The sequence below is a fragment of the Macaca mulatta genome, chromosome 3, assembly GCF_049350105.2.
Source record: "Macaca mulatta isolate MMU2019108-1 chromosome 3, T2T-MMU8v2.0, whole genome shotgun sequence".
NCBI classification, from domain to species: domain Eukaryota; kingdom Metazoa; phylum Chordata; class Mammalia; order Primates; family Cercopithecidae; genus Macaca; species Macaca mulatta.
Genome location: NC_133408.1, coordinates 124954682 through 124976759, shown reverse-complemented (window position 1 = coordinate 124976759; position 22078 = coordinate 124954682). Strand labels below are relative to the sequence as shown.

At 37.1% G+C, this 22078-nt stretch overlaps 1 protein-coding gene across 1 annotated transcript in view; it reads left to right on the top strand.

The window, feature by feature from the left end:
* Nucleotides 1-22078, top strand: part of COL1A2 (collagen type I alpha 2 chain) — a 36741-nt gene that overhangs the window by 5677 nt on the left and 8986 nt on the right. Inside the window, 34 exon segments of the mRNA NM_001266337.1 lie at nt 1018-1071; nt 4021-4065; nt 4158-4211; nt 4304-4357; nt 4665-4718; nt 5137-5190; nt 5705-5758; nt 7291-7335; nt 7628-7681; nt 7782-7826; nt 8217-8270; nt 9076-9174; nt 9318-9362; nt 9477-9575; nt 9998-10051; nt 10180-10287; nt 10641-10694; nt 10826-10924; nt 11842-11895; nt 12359-12457; nt 12863-12916; nt 13474-13527; nt 13678-13731; nt 14007-14060; nt 15021-15065; nt 16206-16304; nt 17528-17635; nt 18309-18362; nt 19310-19363; nt 20055-20108; nt 20213-20266; nt 20363-20470; nt 20831-20884; nt 21730-21783. Of these exon segments, the coding sequence (NP_001253266.1) occupies nt 1018-1071; nt 4021-4065; nt 4158-4211; nt 4304-4357; nt 4665-4718; nt 5137-5190; nt 5705-5758; nt 7291-7335; nt 7628-7681; nt 7782-7826; nt 8217-8270; nt 9076-9174; nt 9318-9362; nt 9477-9575; nt 9998-10051; nt 10180-10287; nt 10641-10694; nt 10826-10924; nt 11842-11895; nt 12359-12457; nt 12863-12916; nt 13474-13527; nt 13678-13731; nt 14007-14060; nt 15021-15065; nt 16206-16304; nt 17528-17635; nt 18309-18362; nt 19310-19363; nt 20055-20108; nt 20213-20266; nt 20363-20470; nt 20831-20884; nt 21730-21783 (2178 nt within the window).

The window sequence follows — 22078 nt, the reverse complement described above, 5'->3', positions numbered from 1 at the left end:
AGTAAGGCACAAATAAGAGGTGTTACATAATTAAAGAGTTTGATTAGATTGAACTACATACGCGAAATCCCTGATCTTAAGCAATTTCACAAACATCCTACGCTTTTTATTCTCCTTGACTTGAAGTCTGCTGAACCAACATTCAAAGCGGTTTTAGGTTTAATTTGCTTGAAACTAATTTGAGAAAAGTACATTTCCCTTTTTCATTAATATCTTCTTTTAGCTTTATGTCTTTAACAATGGTATGAGTGCCAAATGGCCTCACTGCAGGAAGGAAAACATTTTGCTTAATTGGTTAGCACTATGAATCAGAAGCCTGATTCTAACACCCAACTGTATGCCAGTAAAATAAGACCTTTCTCCCCCGAAGATCTTATTATGATTGCTTATCTATGAAGGGCATTAAAAAGCAGCTTCTTTAATAGAGCTACCACTATAAGAGAGATCTTTAACAGTAAAGTTATTACTGTGAACTAGTTTTTAAAAGTTTTATCTTCCAAGGGGCATTTTAATTTAATTTTCCTCTAAACTTGAAAACTCTTTATATCCTTCCTGAAACTCAGGCAAGAAAAAGATCCCTTAGTCATTTTGTGTAGCTCCGGTGGGGAAGGGCAACAGGTGAAAATGCGAAGATGTCCTCTTGAGCTCTGTCTAATTTGTCAGGAGCCCTTAGTAACATTAAAAGTTTAGAAAGCTTCCCTTCCTCAGTGTAGAAGTAAAAGGTGGGAGTGGAGACACTGAGTTAAGGCAGAAGAAGGGCTCAAAGAATAAAGTAGGGAAGTTCTCCATTTCAAAGAGATGTGGGCCAAGTTTTAAATGCACAGCTCTCCTGACTTTTTAGGAATTCAGTTCAATATAGAATTTTAAACTAATAATTATATCAAAAACATTCCCCTCTTTTAAGTAACAACAGAAAAATATTGACAAGTAAAATGAGAAAATGAACGACATGGCTAGTAACTAAAAATATTTTATGTATATATATAATATACATATATTTTTTTTTTACTCCTCTAGAACTTTGCTGCTCAGTATGATGGAAAAGGAGTTGGACTTGGCCCTGGACCAATGGTATGCTTATCTGTTTATCTTAGCCAAAAAATTTACTAAATAAAGAATTCATTGTATGTCACATTTTACAACGCCATTTATTTAGCTACCTAAGTTAATACTCAATACTTAGATCATATAAAAACAACTCTTTTTGTCTTCAAATTTATGAAAACATAAGTTAAAGAGTTCAGTTTTCTTTACAAAAGTGCCTCATTAAGATAGGTCATATGCTTATGTTCAAGAAATAATCTTTGGATATAGTAATCATAATTTGAGCAAATAAATTTAATTTAAAACAGTAATCACTCTGATTAATTTTTTAAATATTCTTTAGCATTGCTTAGAATTTTAAGCAACACTTAGAGACATAGAACTATTTATTAAGTTCTCTGAACTTGTTGGAAAGGATCAACAAGTTCTAGTCCAGCTAATTCATTTTAAAATGGGAGAGTTTAAGTCCTTTTCTCAAGGTCGTCCAGGTAACTAATGACATAATTAGAACTAGCTGCCAGACAAGATGTCTAATATTTGATGACATCATGGTTTATGTACCTAGTCCTTGAATAAACCACTCATTTAGTCAATGGATATTAATCAGGTACCTTCAATGGGCCCTAAACGGTATTAGGAACTGGGGAAATTACAAGGAATATGACAGATTCTGATCCCTCCTCAAGGAGTTAACAATATAGGAAATGTTTCTTTTTCTATATTTTGACCAAAAAAAATTCTTTTTTAGTCTATTGATTGTAAATCAATACAGAATAGAGTATGAGTAAAAATCTAGCATTTATGTCACTCAGTACAAATATTCAGCACCATACCCTATCAGTGGAGCACCGCTTAGAAACATTCCCAATATGATGATGATGATGATGACTATTAACAAATGAAGCTTCTAACAAGCATTAGAGATGTTTGAAGGGAAAAATGCTAATATGAGCATGCGAAATGTGTACTAGCATATATGAAATAGAGGGAAAAATTGCCAGAAGTCAAAGTGTTAGGTTGATTAAGCACTACAAAATTGAATGTATACACACACACATGCAATTTAGTGATTTTAATTAACTGTTTCAAAACTAAGGTATTTATCTGCCCAAAGTCAACATGGTCTTTAAAATGTAAATTTTACCTGGGCAGTGCACTTAGTGCTCTAGCTTCAAAAGAAGATGTTCTGCTGGAGCTAATGGCCCACAGTAAGCTAATATACTCTAAGGGTGAGATAATATTTTCTGTAGATTAGAACTCTCACTTGAGAAATAATCTACCTTTAATCGATAACTTCTAATTCCCTATTTTTTTCTGGTAATTTAAAATGTTCATATCTGAAATGAAAAAGTAGAGCATTTATTTTGGCTTTGTTTATATTGGATATTTGAAATTAGCTGTTTCACCTAATGCTGGACATTAGTCAGTTTTAAAGCAGTACCTATATCTCAAGAAGAAGCAAAGGGTGGAAAGTAAAGAGCCACTAAATGTCATTTTTAAAAAGCCCACTAAGCTGGGAAAATTAATATGGATTTCAGATTCCCCTGTTTTTGGAACATCTGTCTTAGGGGCATAAAGCAGAGTATTTTACTTTGAAATATCGGTGAAATATAATTTAAGCTTGCACATCCACACACACGCACAGACATATGTAATCAACAGATATGTGTTTCACAAATAGGGAAGATAGGCAGCAATAAAGTATTAGTATTAAATATAAAGTATTAAAATAATTCTCCATGCTGGAAAATCAATAACTATAAAATCCCACAGGGTTCTTCTCTGAATTAATGAGTAATCATACTGTCTCACAGCCTCCACGAAATACACTACATTTTATGTAAATGAAATTGTTGCAAATACATGAAAAAATAAACAAATATAATTAGAAATTCCTGGTGTCAAAGAAAATTATTTTTTAACATATGCCTAAAAAGCTATTGTGATTGAAAAGTGACAGTTTCTTTTAATGTTGGAGCAATTTCTAAAACCAAATGAATAATTCTTATAATTAAAATGACATACATTCTAAATAAAATCCATGTTATTTCACTCTAGGCATTAATATAGCAGGGTAGGTTTGACTGCAGAGTCCCCACGGCTGATGTCATGAACAAATTACTTGAGACTGGTACATGAAATATTTTCAGCATTATGAGGAACAGACCCTACAGATGAGCTTACACAGACATTGATTACTGCAAAGAGGAGTCAAGAAAGGGTTTTTGGTGTATGAACTAGTAACAGTCTGTTTTACCCTACTTTTGTGCTACAGAAAGAACAAAGGGAAAAACAATCTTCCATCATCTGGGCCATATTTTCAACAATAATATAATATAATAGACTTTTCCAGAAGGCTGTTTCAATAATATTTTATTTTTCCTTCACCCCTCATTACATCCACTTTTGTTTGACATTTTCATCAGTCACCAATAACCCTTAGAGGAGCGATAAGGTTATAACAAACTTCCCTTTAATCATTAAGAAGGACTTTTGATTCTTTTCAATTTATGTCCTTTGTGGCAATGAAAATACCAATTTCTTAGCTAAATATGACATAGGAAGATGACATATGATCAAAAAAATCCAAATTGAAATGCTTCATCTGCTGCATATAAGACAATTGTATATTCTGCACTTGTGCAAAGACTGATGCCCTTCATTGCATCAGAACAATCTCAATATGCCCAATCGTGCACAAGTTTAAGGAACTTATGACTGTCCCATCTAATTCTCACTGATTTCTATTGATTTGGATTGGGAGAAAAGGAAAAGCAAAGGGGCAGAACTAGTGCAAGAAGCTTGAGTCCTTAAATTCTTCCTCAGGAGAAATAAAAACTATGGAATAAAACCACAACAATTCTGTTTGTCCATCACAAAATGTCTATGGCACTGCTAAGTTGGTCATATCTGATGCCAGCCAACACCATGACCACTTATCAGTGCTAACTATTGATATATCTGTTTTCTTTACAGGGTTTAATGGGACCTAGAGGCCCTCCTGGTGCAGCTGGAGCCCCAGTAAGTACTGAAAGTTTACTATGCCTCTTATGTAAAAAGACAGAGAATTAAGAAATAAAGGCTTGGAGTATGACATTCTTTTCTTCTTTTAGGGCCCTCAAGGTTTCCAAGGACCTGCTGGTGAGCCTGGTGAACCTGGTCAAACTGTGAGTACCTTTTTCCACCTCTGTGATCAGTTTTTTTCCTGGGAGTTTATGAATATAACCTTAACGAAATGATGGGTCTCCCATTTTCTTAGGGTCCTGCAGGCTCTCGTGGTCCAGCTGGCCCTCCTGGCAAGGCTGGTGAAGATGTAAGTATTTACTCTTAAGCACTTTCAAAATGCTATTTAAATACTCTTGCCTCAACAAGATTTTCTAGATTCAAATTAAGTATTCTGCCAAAAGCTGAATATGCCTGAAAGAACTCTTAATACATGGGAAATGAAATTTTAATGAAACATTAACTAACCTGCTTATGTTAAGGGAAATATTAAATATGTATCTGGATCCACATTTTTATGTGATAACTTTCTCCCCTTTTGTAAAAACCAAGATTTCCCCCATTTTGTCTGATAGTTTACCAAGAAGAAGTTGACTGTATGATGTTTTCATGTTTAGGGTCACCCTGGAAAACCCGGACGACCTGGTGAGAGAGGAGTTGTTGGACCACAGGTGAGACTTTTTACATTGGTAGATAGCACAAACATCATAGGCCTATAAGATAGTTGCTAAAACTAGCATCAATCTAAATGACAACATAGGTGTCACCCAAACTTATGACACGAATCGGAGGCATCTAACAAAGAAAAGAGCCTAGTAAAAAAAATAAATGCATATACATTTTATTCATGCAAATAATGGAATACTAATGACAGCAAGCATACTATAAGCAAATAAATTGTGTTTTCTACAAACACCACATTCTTAGTTACATTAGAGTAGGTTAATTTGTCGTTCCATGCTTAAAGGTATACTAGACTTTGATTCAAAGCTTGAACTTTGATGAGAATAAATACTTTGGAGGGAAGAAGTAACTGTCTTTTTATTTATGGTAAAACATTATTCACCATCTTCTCCATTTCTTTCTAAGGGTGCTCGTGGTTTCCCTGGAACTCCTGGACTTCCTGGCTTCAAAGGCATTAGGGTAAGCACATTCTTTACTCAGATGAGAGAAAATGCCTATTAATTTTTGGAAAAAACTCAAATATGTTTAAAATCTTGGATGACATATATTCACTTTCAAATTCCTGGAGTTTGCCAAAGGGAAGAAAGAGTTAAAGAGTCAGATTTCTTGAAAGTAAAGTGGGGTGCAATTTTTTCAGTCTGTTCATAGCAACCAAAAAACAGGCTCACTACAGAGAAAATTATATGGAACACATATTATTTATTATTTGCGACCATCTGAAAATCATAAAATTATTAAGGATGGAAAAGATGTGAGAGAGCACCTAGTCCTCCATCCTTCTCTCTCAATGGCAGGAAAGTTAAGTGACCTATCTAGGGCAATAGACTAAGTTTGCTGGGACCCAGAACACTGGACTTCTTTCTACTGCAGCAGACGAGATTCACCCAGGAGAGATTAATGGCAAAGATATACAATTTTTATTTGGCCAAACACTATCATGGAACAGTATTTTATAATAAGGCTTGCCTTTCAGGGACACAATGGTCTGGATGGATTGAAGGGACAGCCCGGTGCTCCTGGTGTGAAGGTAAATATTAAATTAGAAGCACTGTTTTTAAGCACTTGATTGAAATTCCCCATGACCTCCAAAAAAGTATATTATACTGAAGATTACCCATATTCTAAAAATTTTTTTTTCTTTTCTGTACTTCAAATCCCTCAATGATGGGGACTATGAGAGTCTGTGACAAAAGGTCAATTATTAATATTTATTTAATTCAATGTCTATTAAACAATTGAGACAAAAATAATATTAATGGTTTCTTCTTCCATTTTCTTTCTCCCCTCTGTAATTTCAGTGTCTCTCTGCAGCCAAAATAAAAGTAAATAAACATATTATCAGAGATTAGAACACTCTATTATTTTAAACTGTAAATTCTCCTTTGCCACACACTAATTAGATAGGTACATTCATGTCACTATACACTTTTCAACCTCCTTCCTGTGATTTATCTGTGCACACTCAAAAAATTTTTAATTAGGTAATTAAAGTCTCAGAAGTGTGTTATCTCTTGGCTAGGCTCTTCTTTGACAGCGTTTTCAACTATAAAATGTTCTCTTTCCTATTAAGGAGATAATGTGATATTAAAGTGAATACCAACGTAATTACAAATTAATGAGTAACGAATACTAGCGGGACCAGAAATGAACATGAATATGGAGAAACTGTTCTAACTTTCCAGCTGCCACACAAATGGATAAGGTCAAACTCATTCTCCCAAGAGCCCGATATAACAGCTCAGACTACTAATCACTGTATCATAAAATGTTAGAGCTGCAAGGAGCTTTGGAGACCCCCTCATTTTGCAGAGGTGGGAAACTGAGGCTTAGTGAGAGCCATTGACCTGCCCAAAGTCACACATCTAGAGGTTAGAAAGTCATAGGCTAGAAATGATCCTCCCCCTGCCATTTCAATGCTTATTCCCAAATAATAGACTTCACATAGAATCCTGGAAATGAAGGGTCCTTATGAGGTCTCTTAAACCATATTTCCCCTATATCAAAATCAGATTATTTTTAAGAAAAGTTCTTTTACATGTGCCATAGTATTAAATCCCACTACTACTACTAGTACCCTGGTTTTTACTCAGGATAAGAGTATAGATTGGAAATAAACATGATAGCTCTAAAAAATATTATGAAGCTTCAATTTTTCATGCACATTTTATGAAAGTGGTAACACTGAGTGTTCAAAACAGCTTTAAAGAGGATAAATATGGTTACATTGAAAGTAAATCTATCCTTCGCCATCTCTTTTTATGATATTATTTCTAATATATAATTGATATCCAGAATATAAGGGAGAAATTGGGGAGGAGGTACACCCAACTAACCACATTTCCTTAGAACCTAAACATGTGGTACTATCTGAATAAAAACTCATGTTAGCACATTTTAAAATCTGTGTGTCTGGCATAATTGAAAAACAATCTATATGTGTAAGAAATGTTACGAAATATATGAATGGTTCAAAGTGAAAAAATAGGGTAAAATTGCACTATCAGGAAAAATAATTGTTATATTTAATGAACAAAAACTCAATCCTTCTTCTCCATGTAGGGTGAACCTGGTGCCCCTGGTGAAAATGGAACTCCAGGTCAAACAGTAAGTATTGATTACTTCATTGTAAATTTAAATGTGTACACTCTTTGTGAGATGGAACTTCTTTAATGTTCTTGCTAATCACTGTATTCTTCAGCATTGTATTCTTTGATATTTTTCTAATAGCCTTCTGATACTTAAAAGAAATCCACTACTGTTTAGTTGGAATTAGAAGGCAACTTATTTATTTTTAGTGTTATTCTTGTACAGGTTGGAAATTGAACAAAGCAAATGATGCCTGTGACATTTTTTAAATTAGCATTCTGGATTTTATTGAAAATATTTCTGCTTCTAGGGAGCCCGTGGGCTTCCTGGTGAGAGAGGACGTGTTGGTGCCCCTGGCCCTGCTGTAAGTGCTTCCATTTCTGTTCAGTTTCATCCTTTTAAAAAATCTTCTAATGACTGTCATTTAAGTTTCCACCTGATCTTCCTCTTTATTTTCTTCCTAGGGTGCCCGTGGCAGTGATGGAAGTGTGGGTCCCGTGGGTCCTGCTGTAAGTTTTGACACTGGGGAATTTGAAAGGAGTTGAGAATGTGGGGTGGGAGCTGTCTTCTTCACTAATCTCTTATGAAATAGCATCATTTCAGACACTTTACCAAATGTTCTGTGAGGTCTTTTGAAGGCTCCATTTGTACGTAGTGTAAGCCATTTATAAGTACCTGAACTTTTGATTGATGTGTAAAGCAAAATCTCCCCACCCTGGATACCATGAATGTCTTGACTTTGATGAGATCCTAATGACAACAGACTGGCTGTCAATTTTTTTTCTTTACTAATATAAATAGTGTCATGCCACTGTAAGCAACTTCGATCTTCTGTCATTGTTATTGTTTCCTTAATTTACTTGGAAGAAATTTCTTATCACCTTCTGCTTTGATTTCAGGGTCCCATTGGGTCTGCTGGCCCTCCAGGCTTCCCAGGTGCCCCTGGTCCCAAGGTAAAAACACTGGTGACCATTGTCACTACTTTGATAAACTTTTTACTGTGATGTGAAAGATTGGAACTGTGTTTGCAGATAGAGAGATAATTACAAAACAATTACCTTAATTATTGCTTCCCTTCAAAATGGACATAGAATGACCTGTTTTCTCACTCTACGTTTGAAGTAGATCGTCTCTCTGCACTGTACACTGTGCACTGTGCCCGTCGATATAGATGGCAACATGGAAATTGATTCTCCCAAGTTAGTTAGGACTGACGGAGAACCAGAGTCAATCACAGAGACAAAAGGAGAGGGAAGGTAGTAACAGTAGCCAAGATGGCAGAACCAGGCAAGGAAAATATTAAACCAAACTCAAAATCTTGCTGTAATAAAACAGATAAGAAAAGTAATTGCAATTTTCATAAAACTTGACACCTTAAAAACAGATATGGGCCAGGCACGGTGGCTCACGCCTGTAATCCCAGTACTTTGGGAGGCCGAGACGGGCGGATCACGAGGTCAGGAGATCGAGACCACAGTGAAACCCCGTCTCTACTAAAAATACAAAAAATTAGCCGGGCGTGGTGGCGGGTGCCTATAGTCCCAGCTACTCGGGAGGCTGAGGCAGGAGAATGGCGTGAACCCGGAAGGCGAAGCTTGCAGTGAGCCGAGATCACGCCACTATACTCCAGCCTGGGCGACAGAGCGAGACTCTGTCTCAAAAATAAATAAATAAATAAATAAATAAATAAAACAGATATGCTGTTTATGCTGTTTCATTATTTGCTGGTTAAATCCTTGGTTTAATTTCCTCTTTTAGGGTGAAATTGGAGCTGTTGGTAACGCTGGTCCTGCTGGTCCCGCTGGTCCCCGCGGTGAAGTGGGTCTTCCAGGCCTCTCCGGCCCCGTTGGACCTCCTGTAAGTAACCGTTGTCTTTAACCTTTATTGAGTAGAAGAAAACGAAGGTAGAGTAGGGAGAAGAAGAAGAATGAAGGTGGGGTCAAAGAAGAACAGAAATATTCCAATTAACTGATATCCTTCTCTTTTCCTTTTCCTCATAGGGTAATCCTGGAGCAAACGGCCTCACTGGTGCCAAGGGTGCTGCAGTGAGTATATCTGTGTAGCTAAAATGTGCCGCTATGATTTTAAAGGCATTTAATGTGTACTGCCTCTACAGCCCATCACCTCCCTAATGGACCACGCTGCATTTTCCTTCATAGGGCCTTCCCGGTGTTGCTGGGGCTCCTGGCCTCCCTGGACCCCGCGGTATTCCTGGCCCTGTTGGTGCTGCTGGTGCTACTGGTGCCAGAGGACTTGTTGTAAGTGGTCATGACTGTGGCTTCTCATCATCCTGAAATACCAGCTCTGCCATTATTTCATCACTATCTAGACTTCCACTTGTAGTTTTATTATTCCTATTTTTCTCTTCCTTAGCGTTTTTAGTTTATATTTCTCATGTAAGTGTATGTATATACACTCCCGTCTGCTATTTGCACACAGACACTCCCCTCCTGTTATCTTCGATCATTACCTCAAGGTAAATGAGGCAAAGTTCTACAGTATCAGTTTTGTCCCTTTGACGAATACCATTCCCCTGTAGGCAATTTAAATATGAACTGGGTACATTTCTTAGAGAACTTGAGCTTCTCTTTACCTTGACCCACAAATATTCTAAGAGATTTGTCTGCAAGAGAGTTTCAACATGTTTGTCATTTGACCACTGTTCTGTATTGAACCCTAGGGTGAGCCTGGTCCAGCTGGCTCCAAAGGAGAGAGCGGTAACAAGGGTGAGCCCGTAAGTAGCTCTATCATCACAATTTTATAAAGTTAATTGTTTTTTTTAAATTCCAGTTTCTCCAGCTGGACATAGTATAAAAATTATTTTTTTTACTCCCTCTTCTTTTTGTTGTTTTCATTAAACAGGGCTCTGCTGGGCCCCAAGGTCCTCCTGGTCCCAGTGGTGAAGAAGGAAAGAGAGGCCCTAATGGGGAAGTTGGATCTGCTGGCCCTCCAGGACCTCCTGGGCTGAGAGTAGGTTTCAAATGCTCCCAACATCCAAACACATCAGAGGCAGATAATGACACCCCTTCATTGGGAATTGGTCAAAATTACTGACTCTATTTTCTTAGGCAAAAAAAGCATCTGCTTTCCATCTGCCTTATTAAATCAGTGACTCTCAATTTAATATGTTATAAAATGGCCTGGAAACAATGTTGACCTACTTTTGCAGGATGCTCATCTAAGAATTCCTCTAGGGGTTGGGTGAAGTGTTTTGCATTGGTTTGTGTCTGTATCTCCCCTGTAAGGAGATCATGCTATTTTAACAAACTCTACCTTATCAAAGTCCAGAGATTTCTTTAATTCCCTCATGTACTTTCTTGCAGGGTGGTCCTGGTTCTCGTGGTCTTCCTGGAGCTGATGGCAGAGCTGGCGTCATGGTAAGCTGTCCATCACTTACTTCCTAGAAAGGAACTTGATGCTTCTCGTGGTGGTTGTGTCATTAGCTTTAGCATCCTCCTCCTCTATCTCTTTTTTTTTTCTTTTCTTTTTTTTTTTTTTTTTTGAATAGGGCCCTCCTGGTAGTCGTGGTGCGAGTGGCCCTGCTGGAGTTCGAGGCCCCAATGGAGATGCTGGTCGCCCTGGGGAGCCCGGTCTCATGGGACCCAGAGTAAGTTTCAGACTGATTCTGAGCAAACCACACCTGGCATTACTTCCTTCTTTAAAGGGTTGGTTAATATTGAAGATAACAATAAAGACATCAAAAGTAAATTTGTTAGTGGGCTTGCTGACAGTCGCATTTTTAACTTAACTTTATCAAAGCTCAGTAGATATTTTCATGTATTTAATTAGTTCATACATTTTCTATTTATTACTTGATACAATGGCTATGAGGTTTTTGGAAGAACAGATCTATTTTAATATATCCAAATGAGGTTGGTTCTCCTATCAGCATGAATCTTTTATCTTAATTTGTGAGTTTTATATAAGGTGTTCATGAAATGTATTAGGACTATACATTATTCGTTTATTAGATTCATAAGTGAAGTCATTTTCCCAGCAATCACAAAGTGCTATAATGTATTCAGCATCACACTAGCTATGGAGAAATAACCTCTAGGTCCATAGACACACTAATCCATAGCAATAGAGTAATTTTTTGCCTCCATAATCTCTTATGGGTGAATATCAACTGTAATTGTATCATAAACAAGCAATAGGGACACCAAATATAGCAATAAGAAATCCACTTCGGAAATTGCTTGCTAAAAGTATTAGTTTTTCTATTATAAGGTAAATAACGTGATACATTTTGCCCATATAGCATGTTGCTTAACAGTTTCTTGAGATATCTATAAATGGGTGAGTTGCACTAAATTTCTGTAAAAGGAAAGCCACAAAAAAAATAGAAGAAAAATTTCAGAACTCTTCACACTTCCCAGCTAGTGGCTAATATTCCTAATGATTTACTTTAGGCAACAAACAAAAAGTGGAGGGGAAAAGTGCCTTTGTTAGACTTCAGTTAATCTGAGGCTTGAGTATGTAAGTTAAAGTGCCAATATAAAAGCATCTTCATTTATTTTATAGGGTCTTCCTGGTTCCCCTGGAAATATCGGCCCCGCTGGAAAAGAAGGTCCTGTCGTAAGTATTGCTAATTTTCCATTATATTTTCAAGGACACTTATTGCACCCTTATCAAGTCTATTTTGTGGCTTATTTATACATGAACACATTGAAAATAAATATCAGACACATATATCATCTGGGAATGCAGAGTAATAGATTGTAATTATGGAGTCCAAATGAATGCAGGACTGAAAGCAGAGCAGGGGAGAGAAAAACATGGCAGGGAAAATTGAAGCAGGTGACAAGGGGATGACAAGAGAAGGAAATGAGGGAAATTGCGTACATACGAGATTGAATTGGCTATGTGTGTACCGACATCCTAGTTAGAAAAGGAAAATGGATTCATAATTTATTGACTCTTTATACAAGAAGCTCTACGCATTCAGAAAACTATTCTGTTTCATCCGTGGCAGCATCATAAGCTTGAGGTTGTGAGAATATGTTGACACTGAGTAAACTTGAAATAACTCTGCTTCCAGGGCCTCCCTGGCATCGACGGCAGGCCTGGCCCAATTGGCCCAGCTGGAGCAAGAGGAGAGCCTGGCAACATTGGATTCCCTGGACCCAAAGGCCCCACTGTAAGAATCATCACAACTTTCTTACGCTCAGCACTTTTTGTGGCCACATTTTACCAAACTCTAGTATTTCTCTCCTGCAAATCAGTCCAGTCTCAGGGAGTTTCCTTTCAACACAGGAAAACTGCAGGCCACTATCACATTAAGAGTTTACCTCCAGTGTATTCTTATATCCCTGCTGAAAATCCATCTCCTGAGCCCCACGCTTCCACGGACACAGGGACATCTTACTGTACATGGAGCTGCATGGTGACAGATCATCCTTAGATAACAGAATCCACAGACTAAGGAGCTCAAAAGAACACAAAAACAAGCAGGAAATCAACATTCCAAAATCATCATGGTGAATTTGACATTAAATGAATAAGGCTGTTTTTTGTTTTGTTTTGTTTTTCATTTTTTCTATAGGGTGATCCTGGCAAAAACGGTGATAAAGGTCATGCTGGTCTTGCTGGTGCTCGGGTAGGTGCTAACTTGTGTACAGATCTATTCACAGCATTCATCTAAGAACCACACTTTTTTTTTTTTTTACATCATCTCATATCATTTTGTCACTTTCTTTTCAAGATGGCATCCCCAGGGGTCCTTTTACCATCATAAAATGCCTTTTTTTAAAACCAAATTTATAAAACAGTGAGCAAAAACAAATCAGAATATCCATTAGGTCAAAAATACAGAAGCCCTTGGCTTTTATTTTATTCATTTTGTAATTAAAAGGGTATGAATATGTAGTAGCATTCTCTGGCCTTTATAAATTGCCTTGTATCTACATACTTTGCTTGATTCCTATCAAAAGTTAGTAGGCAAACCCATAAACATATATACCTACGATGTACCCACACAAATTAAAAATTTAAAAAGTTAGTAGGCAGTATTTGGGCTGTGGTGGGAACCCACAATGAGTTTAATTCATGCTAAAATGACAAACTTATTTTAAGGAAGTAACACATGAGGCTTTGAGACATCTTAAACTACCTGGCTTACAGGTAACCATCAGCCTTTCTGTTAAACATTTTTAGGGTGCTCCAGGTCCCGATGGAAACAATGGTGCTCAGGGACCTCCTGGACCACAGGTGAGTATTCCTCCCACTCTTGTGCTCTTCTGCACTAGAATGTGTATAGTCTCTCAAACTGACCATCTCCATTTTTCAATCCAAGTTATATAGCTAGATAACAGTGGTGACAGACGTTGCTATTTATGCTCTCTTTCCTGTCACTTTCAGGGTGTCCAAGGTGGAAAAGGTGAACAGGGTCCCGCTGGTCCTCCAGGTTTCCAGGTAAGTCAACTCAAACATACACAATACTGCCTTTGGTCAGCCTATTCAGCTATAAGTCACCATACCGTACCTCTCTCCTCCACCACAATAAACATGATTTCAGGACCAAAGCAAAGAAAGGTGCATTTTTTTCAAACAAACTTCTGTGTCATGCTTTAATAACACACAATCATGCTCATATTGGTATTTGGTAGCCACCACCCTGAAACTCAATTATTAGCAAATCTCCTGAACATAGCCATAGGATTGAGATTTGTATTTCTTTTCATTTTTAGGGTCTGCCTGGCCCCTCAGGGCCAGCTGGTGAAGTTGGCAAACCAGGAGAAAGGGTGAGTAAAACAAGTAATAGTAAGTGGTAACTACTAAACTTGAGAATTTCCCCCTGTTTAATACCCCACTGCTATGCAATTATAATATGTAAAAGAAAAATTTCATATTTCATATGTTAATGATAGTGTTTTACATATGTTGGTGCTGATGGAGAGAATGAGCCAAATTACTTTAGTTCTGATTACTTTGTTTTACAGATTTAATGAAACATCACCTTATGAAAGTAAAATCTATCAATGAATATTTTATTTAATAGCCTTACTTTTTGTATTGTTCTTGATAACATTAAGATACAAATTATTTCCTTCCCCATAGTGAAAAAGTAAATGCACAATTTTCAATCAAACTAGATCCTGAAAAATTGCTTTTATATTTTTCTTGGCATTCAGACGTGACACTGCTATCCACAATCAGGGCATGAGTTCTGAGTCATTTTCTCTCTAATTGTGATGAATGTGCCTCAATTTAGTTACATTCTGTGGCCTGATCTCCTTTATCAACAGTGGGGCACATTAAGGAGACAGCTGGTCAGTGATAAAAGAGATACACTTGGGTATACAATTAACTAGGTAATGTACAGAATATGATAATTTCTCTTAAGAAGACGGTCTGTCATATAGCTAAAAATAGGCAACGTCTAATATTATTCATTATTATTTATCTTTTTATTGAAGGAAACAGTCTGTTTTGTCACTTTTTAAAAAAGCAATAAACTAAATAATGGGAAACAAATTTTTTGATACCAAGTTCTGGGATGGATACATTTTTGTCACCAATAAAATTCTCTCTTTCTGTATCTTTCCATACTAAAAGTTGTTCTTATTAGCCTGTGTACTTATGCACTCATGTAGATAGTGCCAGCTTTATTTCACTCTTTCAAAATTTTTCAAATATCTTAATCATAAGTGAATTTAGAGATCACACAGAAATTTCATGTTTTATTCTCATGCTTTGTCTAGGGTCTCCCTGGTGAGTTTGGTCTCCCTGGTCCTGCTGGTGCAAGAGTAAGTGTTACTTCATTACTTTCATAAACTCTAGCAATGTGTTTTACAAAGTAGTAGTGCTTTCTCCTTAAAGCCACTGATGACCCTGCAACAAGTCTCTGATGCCCTTCTACAGTCAGACGTAATCTGTAGAGAGAATTAGATTTCTAAGTTGATAGTAGAATTTTTTGTTTCATTGCTCATATTTCCTATCCAATAATTACATAGTTATAAGAAACATAAATAAATCAATATATATATGTTATCATCAGTGATTTATATAGACAACTATGCTACATTTGTGACAGTGGCTCAACTTGAGCTAAGGAAAAATAATATCTTACTAAGATCTAAAGTTAATTTTGGCAATGTGTATTGATGTTCAAAGCCTAAAGCCCAAATTATGAGTAGTCATATAAAGAAAAAAATACTTAGTTTCTCTGTGGGTATTAGCATCACTGAAACAATTAATCTGCCCTGAAAGTATCCCATCATGTCACTAGTTAACACACATGTAGAAAGCTCAAAAAACCAACTTATAACAAGGTCCTTTGAAACAGTTACAATGTGGACCTATGTGATAAATATTTTGGGCTACAGAATGCTATGTTCTAGTGATATTTAGATGTAAATTGGGAGATATTTAGATAGGCATAGATTACATATACAAATACATGTATCAAATATAATACATATGAATATTATAACTATTACATCATTATTACACAAGGTTATAAAAAGGGGGCACAGATAGGAGAATATCTGATCTTATCTACATCTGCCATTGCTATTCAACTAAAATGACACAATCTTTTCCTTTAAATAATACACATAACTGGCATCTGTTTTTACCTATGGATTTATCACAGAAAAGACTCCCCCAAAAAGGGGAATGAATTGCAAAAGTTGGATATTATACTCTAGAAGCAACAAATTCTGGAGTTGTAGTCATGGGACATTAGAGCTAAATGACACTTTAGAGAATATCTCATCAATCTCTTCATTTTACTAGTGGAGAAATTAGGAACAAAAGAAACTTTAATTTGCTAATAAATGCAGAACGAAGATTCAGAAGCTACACAAGTGTAAACTCTCATATGTAAAATAGTATCACTGAAAGTGATGAATGGTGCAACACTTCTTCTAATCACTTTTTTCCAGGGGGAACGCGGTCCCCCAGGTGAGAGTGGTGCTGCCGGTCCTACTGGTCCTATTGGAAGCCGAGGTCCTTCTGGACCCCCAGGGCCTGATGGAAACAAGGTAAAATCTTATGTTTTACATATTACTGGTTTGGCCCAGTCTGCCTAGAATAAGTAGACCCTTTAAATAGAAAGATAATTGCTTTTCAGATTTTTATTTATTTCCAGTTCTGTGATGACTTCCCTCTCAGTAAAGAGCAATCTGATTCCAGTGGACCTGAATTATTCTAAGCAAGCAAACAATAGGGAGAACTGTGGGGGAAATTCTGTGTTCCCCAAACATAAATGAATTAGTATGGGTTGTCACTCTTTTCTCATCACACTGTTTATACTTTCGTTTTAATCTAGAAACATTGTATACATTGGACATTATTTTCAGAGAAAAAAACTTTTTATCTTCTTAACATCTCATCCCATAAAGTAAAATTTCAAAAAGTAGTCTGAATTTTAATAATAAGAGTTTATGATGATGAAAATTCATTGTGCAATACATTCACACCAAAAATTTGTCTGGAAACTTGTGTTCCAAAATAGAATCTGTGGTTTCGATTTTAAAATAGATTTAATATACATTCCTGAAAAAGTGATTACCTTAACCACAATAAAAAGAAGACAACTCATATTATTTTAATTCTTAACTCTAGGGAAAAAGTGTAAACATCAGTTGCAAAAAGCTATTTTAGTGTATGGAAGGATGTTCTTGGGAAAAAAATAAAAAACGTAAGAGGGAGAGAGGAAATAAAGAAACTTTGGTATTGTGAGGTAGTACTTTCAAAGGGATCTATTTATCTCAGAAGCTAGTCAACAGGTTTTAAGTACGTGGAATTGTAGGGTTTTATGTGAAAATGGAAGATACGGTCTCTACTCTTAAGGAGATTAAAACATAAATGTCTCCTCAATTGACAGGGTCTCTTTCCATGTTTTCTATCTGGGCTAAGAGACTTATCCTTGAAAAATGTCTGTGGGTAAACATTTTTTACTCTCTGCTTCCCATTGTCCTATCCTCTTCTTCTCCGTGCCTGCCATCCTTAAGAGTATTGAAGCAGGTTATAGAGGAATCACAGCTGTGCACTCCCACTACCCTCATCTCTTCAGTCACCGTATCATTAACAGCATCTCTCTCTGCTATATTCTCCCTCCTTTCAATAGTCCAGACCTTCTTTGTGTTTCAAAGCAGGCAAGAAGCCTGTCTAGATAACTGTTTAAATTGGAATTCTTCAAGAGTTTGATTCTTCATTTTCTTCTTTCTCCACTAAAATTGATTTCACATGTGTTTGACTCAAGGGTGAACCTGGTGTGGTTGGTGCTGCAGGCACTGCTGGTCCATCTGGTCCTAGTGGACTCCCAGGAGAGAGGGGTGCTGCTGGCATACCTGGAGGCAAGGGAGAAAAGGTACCCTCCTAGTGTTTAACTCTATTACGTATTGTTGATGAACTCTAGCGAAGAAGGCTGCACAAGGATGCCCAAGTTTTCACAATTCTTGGCAGGTGGTCTGGTAGCATTTTGATATCTATCTATATACATTTCCCTCTGCCACCTAGCACCTACACATTTCTAAACTCACTAATCTGGCAAAATTCCTTTCTACCATGGAATTTCACACAAACAGATGGTGTTGAGTAATACATGAGGCTCATTTTAATGCCACTAACAATAATGCCTCATCCTGCCCTAATTAATGGGAAGAAGCTATATTGAACAGCTGTCAACCGTGCTGCTGCATTAGTTATGCCATAAGAGTGATCAGGCGCTGCAGCCCATTGTGATGTTGCTTTACAATTCTGTCCACATGAATCTGTACCTTGCTTGATTATGCTTCAGGAGAGTGTACGGAAATTAGAAAAGATTGTTTAACAATAATCTGGAAATGGCCTTGAATTATTTTTCCTCATTATTTTTCTCGATTAACATTCTACAGAATGGTAAGGAATCGAGACATTGCTAAAAATCTTAAATGACTGAAGGTATCATAGCCTCTTCTGCAAAAAAGAAAAAAATTTTATATTAATTTTGATTCAAAATTTTGGTCAGAAAACAAAAAGTTGCTCTTGCTTTATGCTTTCAGGGTGAACCTGGTCTCAGAGGTGAAATTGGTAACCCTGGCAGAGATGGTGCTCGTGTGAGTAGAATTTTGTTTGTATGTTTGTTTGTACTTAGATTTTTTTTTAACGTTTGACTTGAGAAGTTTTCCAGATTAGAACTACACACACTTTCTTTATCAAGTTTAATAAAATAATATTCCTTTCTCTCCTGCGTCTATGACTAATAATATCATTTTACATGTTTCAAAGGAAAAATTCAATGGGATTTAACCTCTTTAAAAATAATATCCTGAATTTTCTAACTTCCCTAGCGTCAACGATACCAAGTACAAATCATAGACCAAAAGCTTTAGGTTTAATAGAACATTAAATGATTGTTTCAAGTGATACCAGAGATTTAAATAAATAAATAAAAATAACTCTCTTATGCTTTAGGAAGCCAGAACCTCTAACAAGGTTCTATAGTGATTCAAACCTACTTCCTAGAAATTTATCACCCAAAGAGCAGCCCCAAAGGTTAGCTGTTAATGCCATGAAGATGCCGAAGATAGTCCCGTGACAGTCTAATTATCTTATCTAGGGGGTCAGCCTCATGGGTCTTCCAGGCCACAGTTGGCCTGGATTCCTTTATTCACCTCTCCTTCGGAGCTGAAAACTGACTATAGCACATCTGTAATAGTCTTTCTTTTGAATCACATAGTTCTAACAGTTTCAAACAAGGCTGCTCATTTGCTGCTCTCCAGGGAATTTTATAATAGCAGAAAGTTCAGATCTCCCAAATTTCTGACCTGCTATTGACTTACACATTTCCATGACCTTTATTACTCGAGTACCCTCCTTCTGAGAGTGGCTTCTAATAGTCTTGATAATTAGAACCAAAATGCATCAGAGGCCTTCTTGATGTCCAACCAGAGTGCAGTAAAAGTGTTCAGTCACTGTATAAGCACAGTCAAAAAGAATGACAAGGTTTACTCTTGATGATACAGGGTGTTATTAATAAGACATGTTTCCTTTTTGGTACTAGGGTGCTCCTGGTGCTGTAGGTGCCCCTGGTCCTGCTGGAGCCACAGGTGACCGGGTAAGCATGAATTTTCACTGAGCCAACAGCAATATCTAAAATTTCCTGCCTTCCCTAGTCCCAAAGAGCCCCAGCAATTCATTTTTATGGCTTGGTATAAAGCCTACTTATTTAAAAACCTAGCTATTGTGATAGGGCAGCAGGAAACAAATGCTGTGTGTTTAAAATTACTTTTCCCTTCCCTTCCTATAGCTATATGATCTATTCTCTAATCCCTAGCATTTGTTTTAAAGTCTTTCCATGTTGTGCATTAACAATATCCTAATGTACTGAGGCTTCTCAAAGCCTTCAATTATTTAAAAAAAAAAAAATCAATATAATACATAGTGTGCCCATTTCACATTGAACAGTCCACTTAAAATAGATCTTATTTATTGTATTGCAAAGATTGCCACAAATAGATCAGCCCCATGTCCATCTAAAAATTAAAATGTCCTCCTCCTGGTATTGCGGGCACTGATTTATAGTGTTTTCTCAAGTGTACAAGCCATACCACTTAACCCCCAAAATGAATATAGCATTAAGTAAAAATCCACTTCATTTTACTCTGTGAAATGTACATGAGTTTTCTCCTCCACGGCAACTACAGACTCTGACAATAGCCCCCTGTCCACCACTGTTGTCTCTGCCTCCCAGTTTTTGAGCATCTATGTCAGGCACATTAACAGACTCATCTTTGGTCCCATTATAGGGTGAAGCTGGTGCTGCTGGTCCTGCTGGTCCTGCTGGTCCTCGGGGAAGCCCTGTAAGTAAGAACCTGGGTCATTTTGGATACTCACACCTCACGATGTTTAGACATTGATGAACCTAGGATTGATAAGACATTTTTAAATACTTTCTCCCACCTAGGGTGAACGTGGTGAGGTCGGTCCTGCTGGCCCCAATGGATTTGCTGGTCCTGCTGTGAGTATCACATAATGAAGATTAATCTGAAAATATCCTAATTTGGGGAGTAGAGTGGGTCGGAGTACCAGAGCTCTAACTGTTTCTTTCCAACAGGGTGCTGCTGGTCAACCTGGTGCTAAAGGAGAAAGAGGAGCCAAAGGGCCTAAGGGTGAAAACGGTGTCGTTGGTCCCACAGGCCCCGTTGGAGCTGCTGGCCCATCTGTAAGTTGAATTCACTGGTGGTCCACACAGCAGCCACCCATTAGATCTTACAATTAAACATATATTCGTCAAGTGCCTACTATGCAACAGGGAATACACCAGATAGAAGATGGAAAATAACAGAAGGGTTAACATTTGCACGCTGTTTTACAATGTATAAAAGTTTCATAAATATTGTTTTATTTTAATTCTCTGATAACTTCATAAGGGTGGTAATATTGAAGAACATTCTGACACAGATAGTCATTTTTTATTTCCACATTTTTTTCTAAGAGATGTGGGAATGATCCTCTTGAAGAAAAGAGTAACATTTATAAGAGTTTGTTTGTGATTTGACCCCACTTTTTTCTTTGCATTTAGGGTCCAAATGGTCCCCCTGGTCCTGCTGGAAGTCGTGGTGATGGAGGCCCCCCTGTGAGTATTTACAATGGACTCTCACCACTTTTCTTTCTTCAGAATCTATTAAGGACACTTGAAGGTTTTGACATTTTTGGTAAATTTGGACTACCATGAGGAAACTTTTGAGATTCAAGTTCATTCTATTCAGAGCAATTCCGATATCGATGTTAACTTGAACTCAGCTGGAACTCAGTGTATGTTGCTATCACCTCACTTGAGGTAATAACGAAGGTGGGCCCTAGGCAGTTTAATTGTAAAGTAGGAAAAAATATTTCTTTGGTGTCTTTCATCTGTTTATTAATATGCCCCTTCTTCTGCCTGACCATGTCCTTCCCCTTTGCAGGCAATGCTATGACAACAATTCTTTAGAGACCCAAAAATGAACTTTACTGACTTCTTCTCTCACTGGACAGTGCTGAATGTTCTAGGTCATTTGTTATTCTTCTGTTCATGAATATCATTATTTATTAAGTGCCCATTTCCTTACCACTCAGCCAGGTGGTAAAGATAGTTATTAATGTATACACATTAATGTGTAATAATGACATAGTATCTTAGCATCATACCTTTACAACCATAAGATAATATGTCAGCATTTCAGAAAGGACCATCCAAACCTTAATGCAAAATATGGGCATTGCAACTGGTGGCATGCTGGTAAGGAAGATGTGTGGAGAAGGCAGGCCTTCAGGGTCCTGGCTAAAGAATACCCTATATAAATCTGCCTACCTCCTACTCCTTGGTCTATCCCTGGTCACATGTACTGATTTTCAAAAAAACAAAAAAGAAAGAAATTCCCATCTTACCCAAATTCTTGGAGTTGATGTTGACTGTGGAATTCTAATGTGCTTGGTTCTTAGGGTATGACTGGTTTCCCTGGTGCTGCTGGACGGACTGGTCCCCCAGGACCCTCTGTAAGTAAATCACTCCAAACATGTGTCTTCATTTACTCTAGCCAAAAGACCTGGCTTCTGGTTGAAAACTGGTAAGAAACTCTTCATGAAAACACATCACTAATATTTACTATTACTCTCCTGGTCTGAAATCAGTTTTTCTGAACCATTAAGATGGTACCATCACACATTATATTTTATAATAATCAGTTTTAGAGGCTTTTACTCATGTGAACCCCAGTCCCCTTTCAGGGGCATGGTCTCTTTGGGAGAAAAAAAAAAAAACAAAAAAAAAACAGTTTTAGCCACATATCAG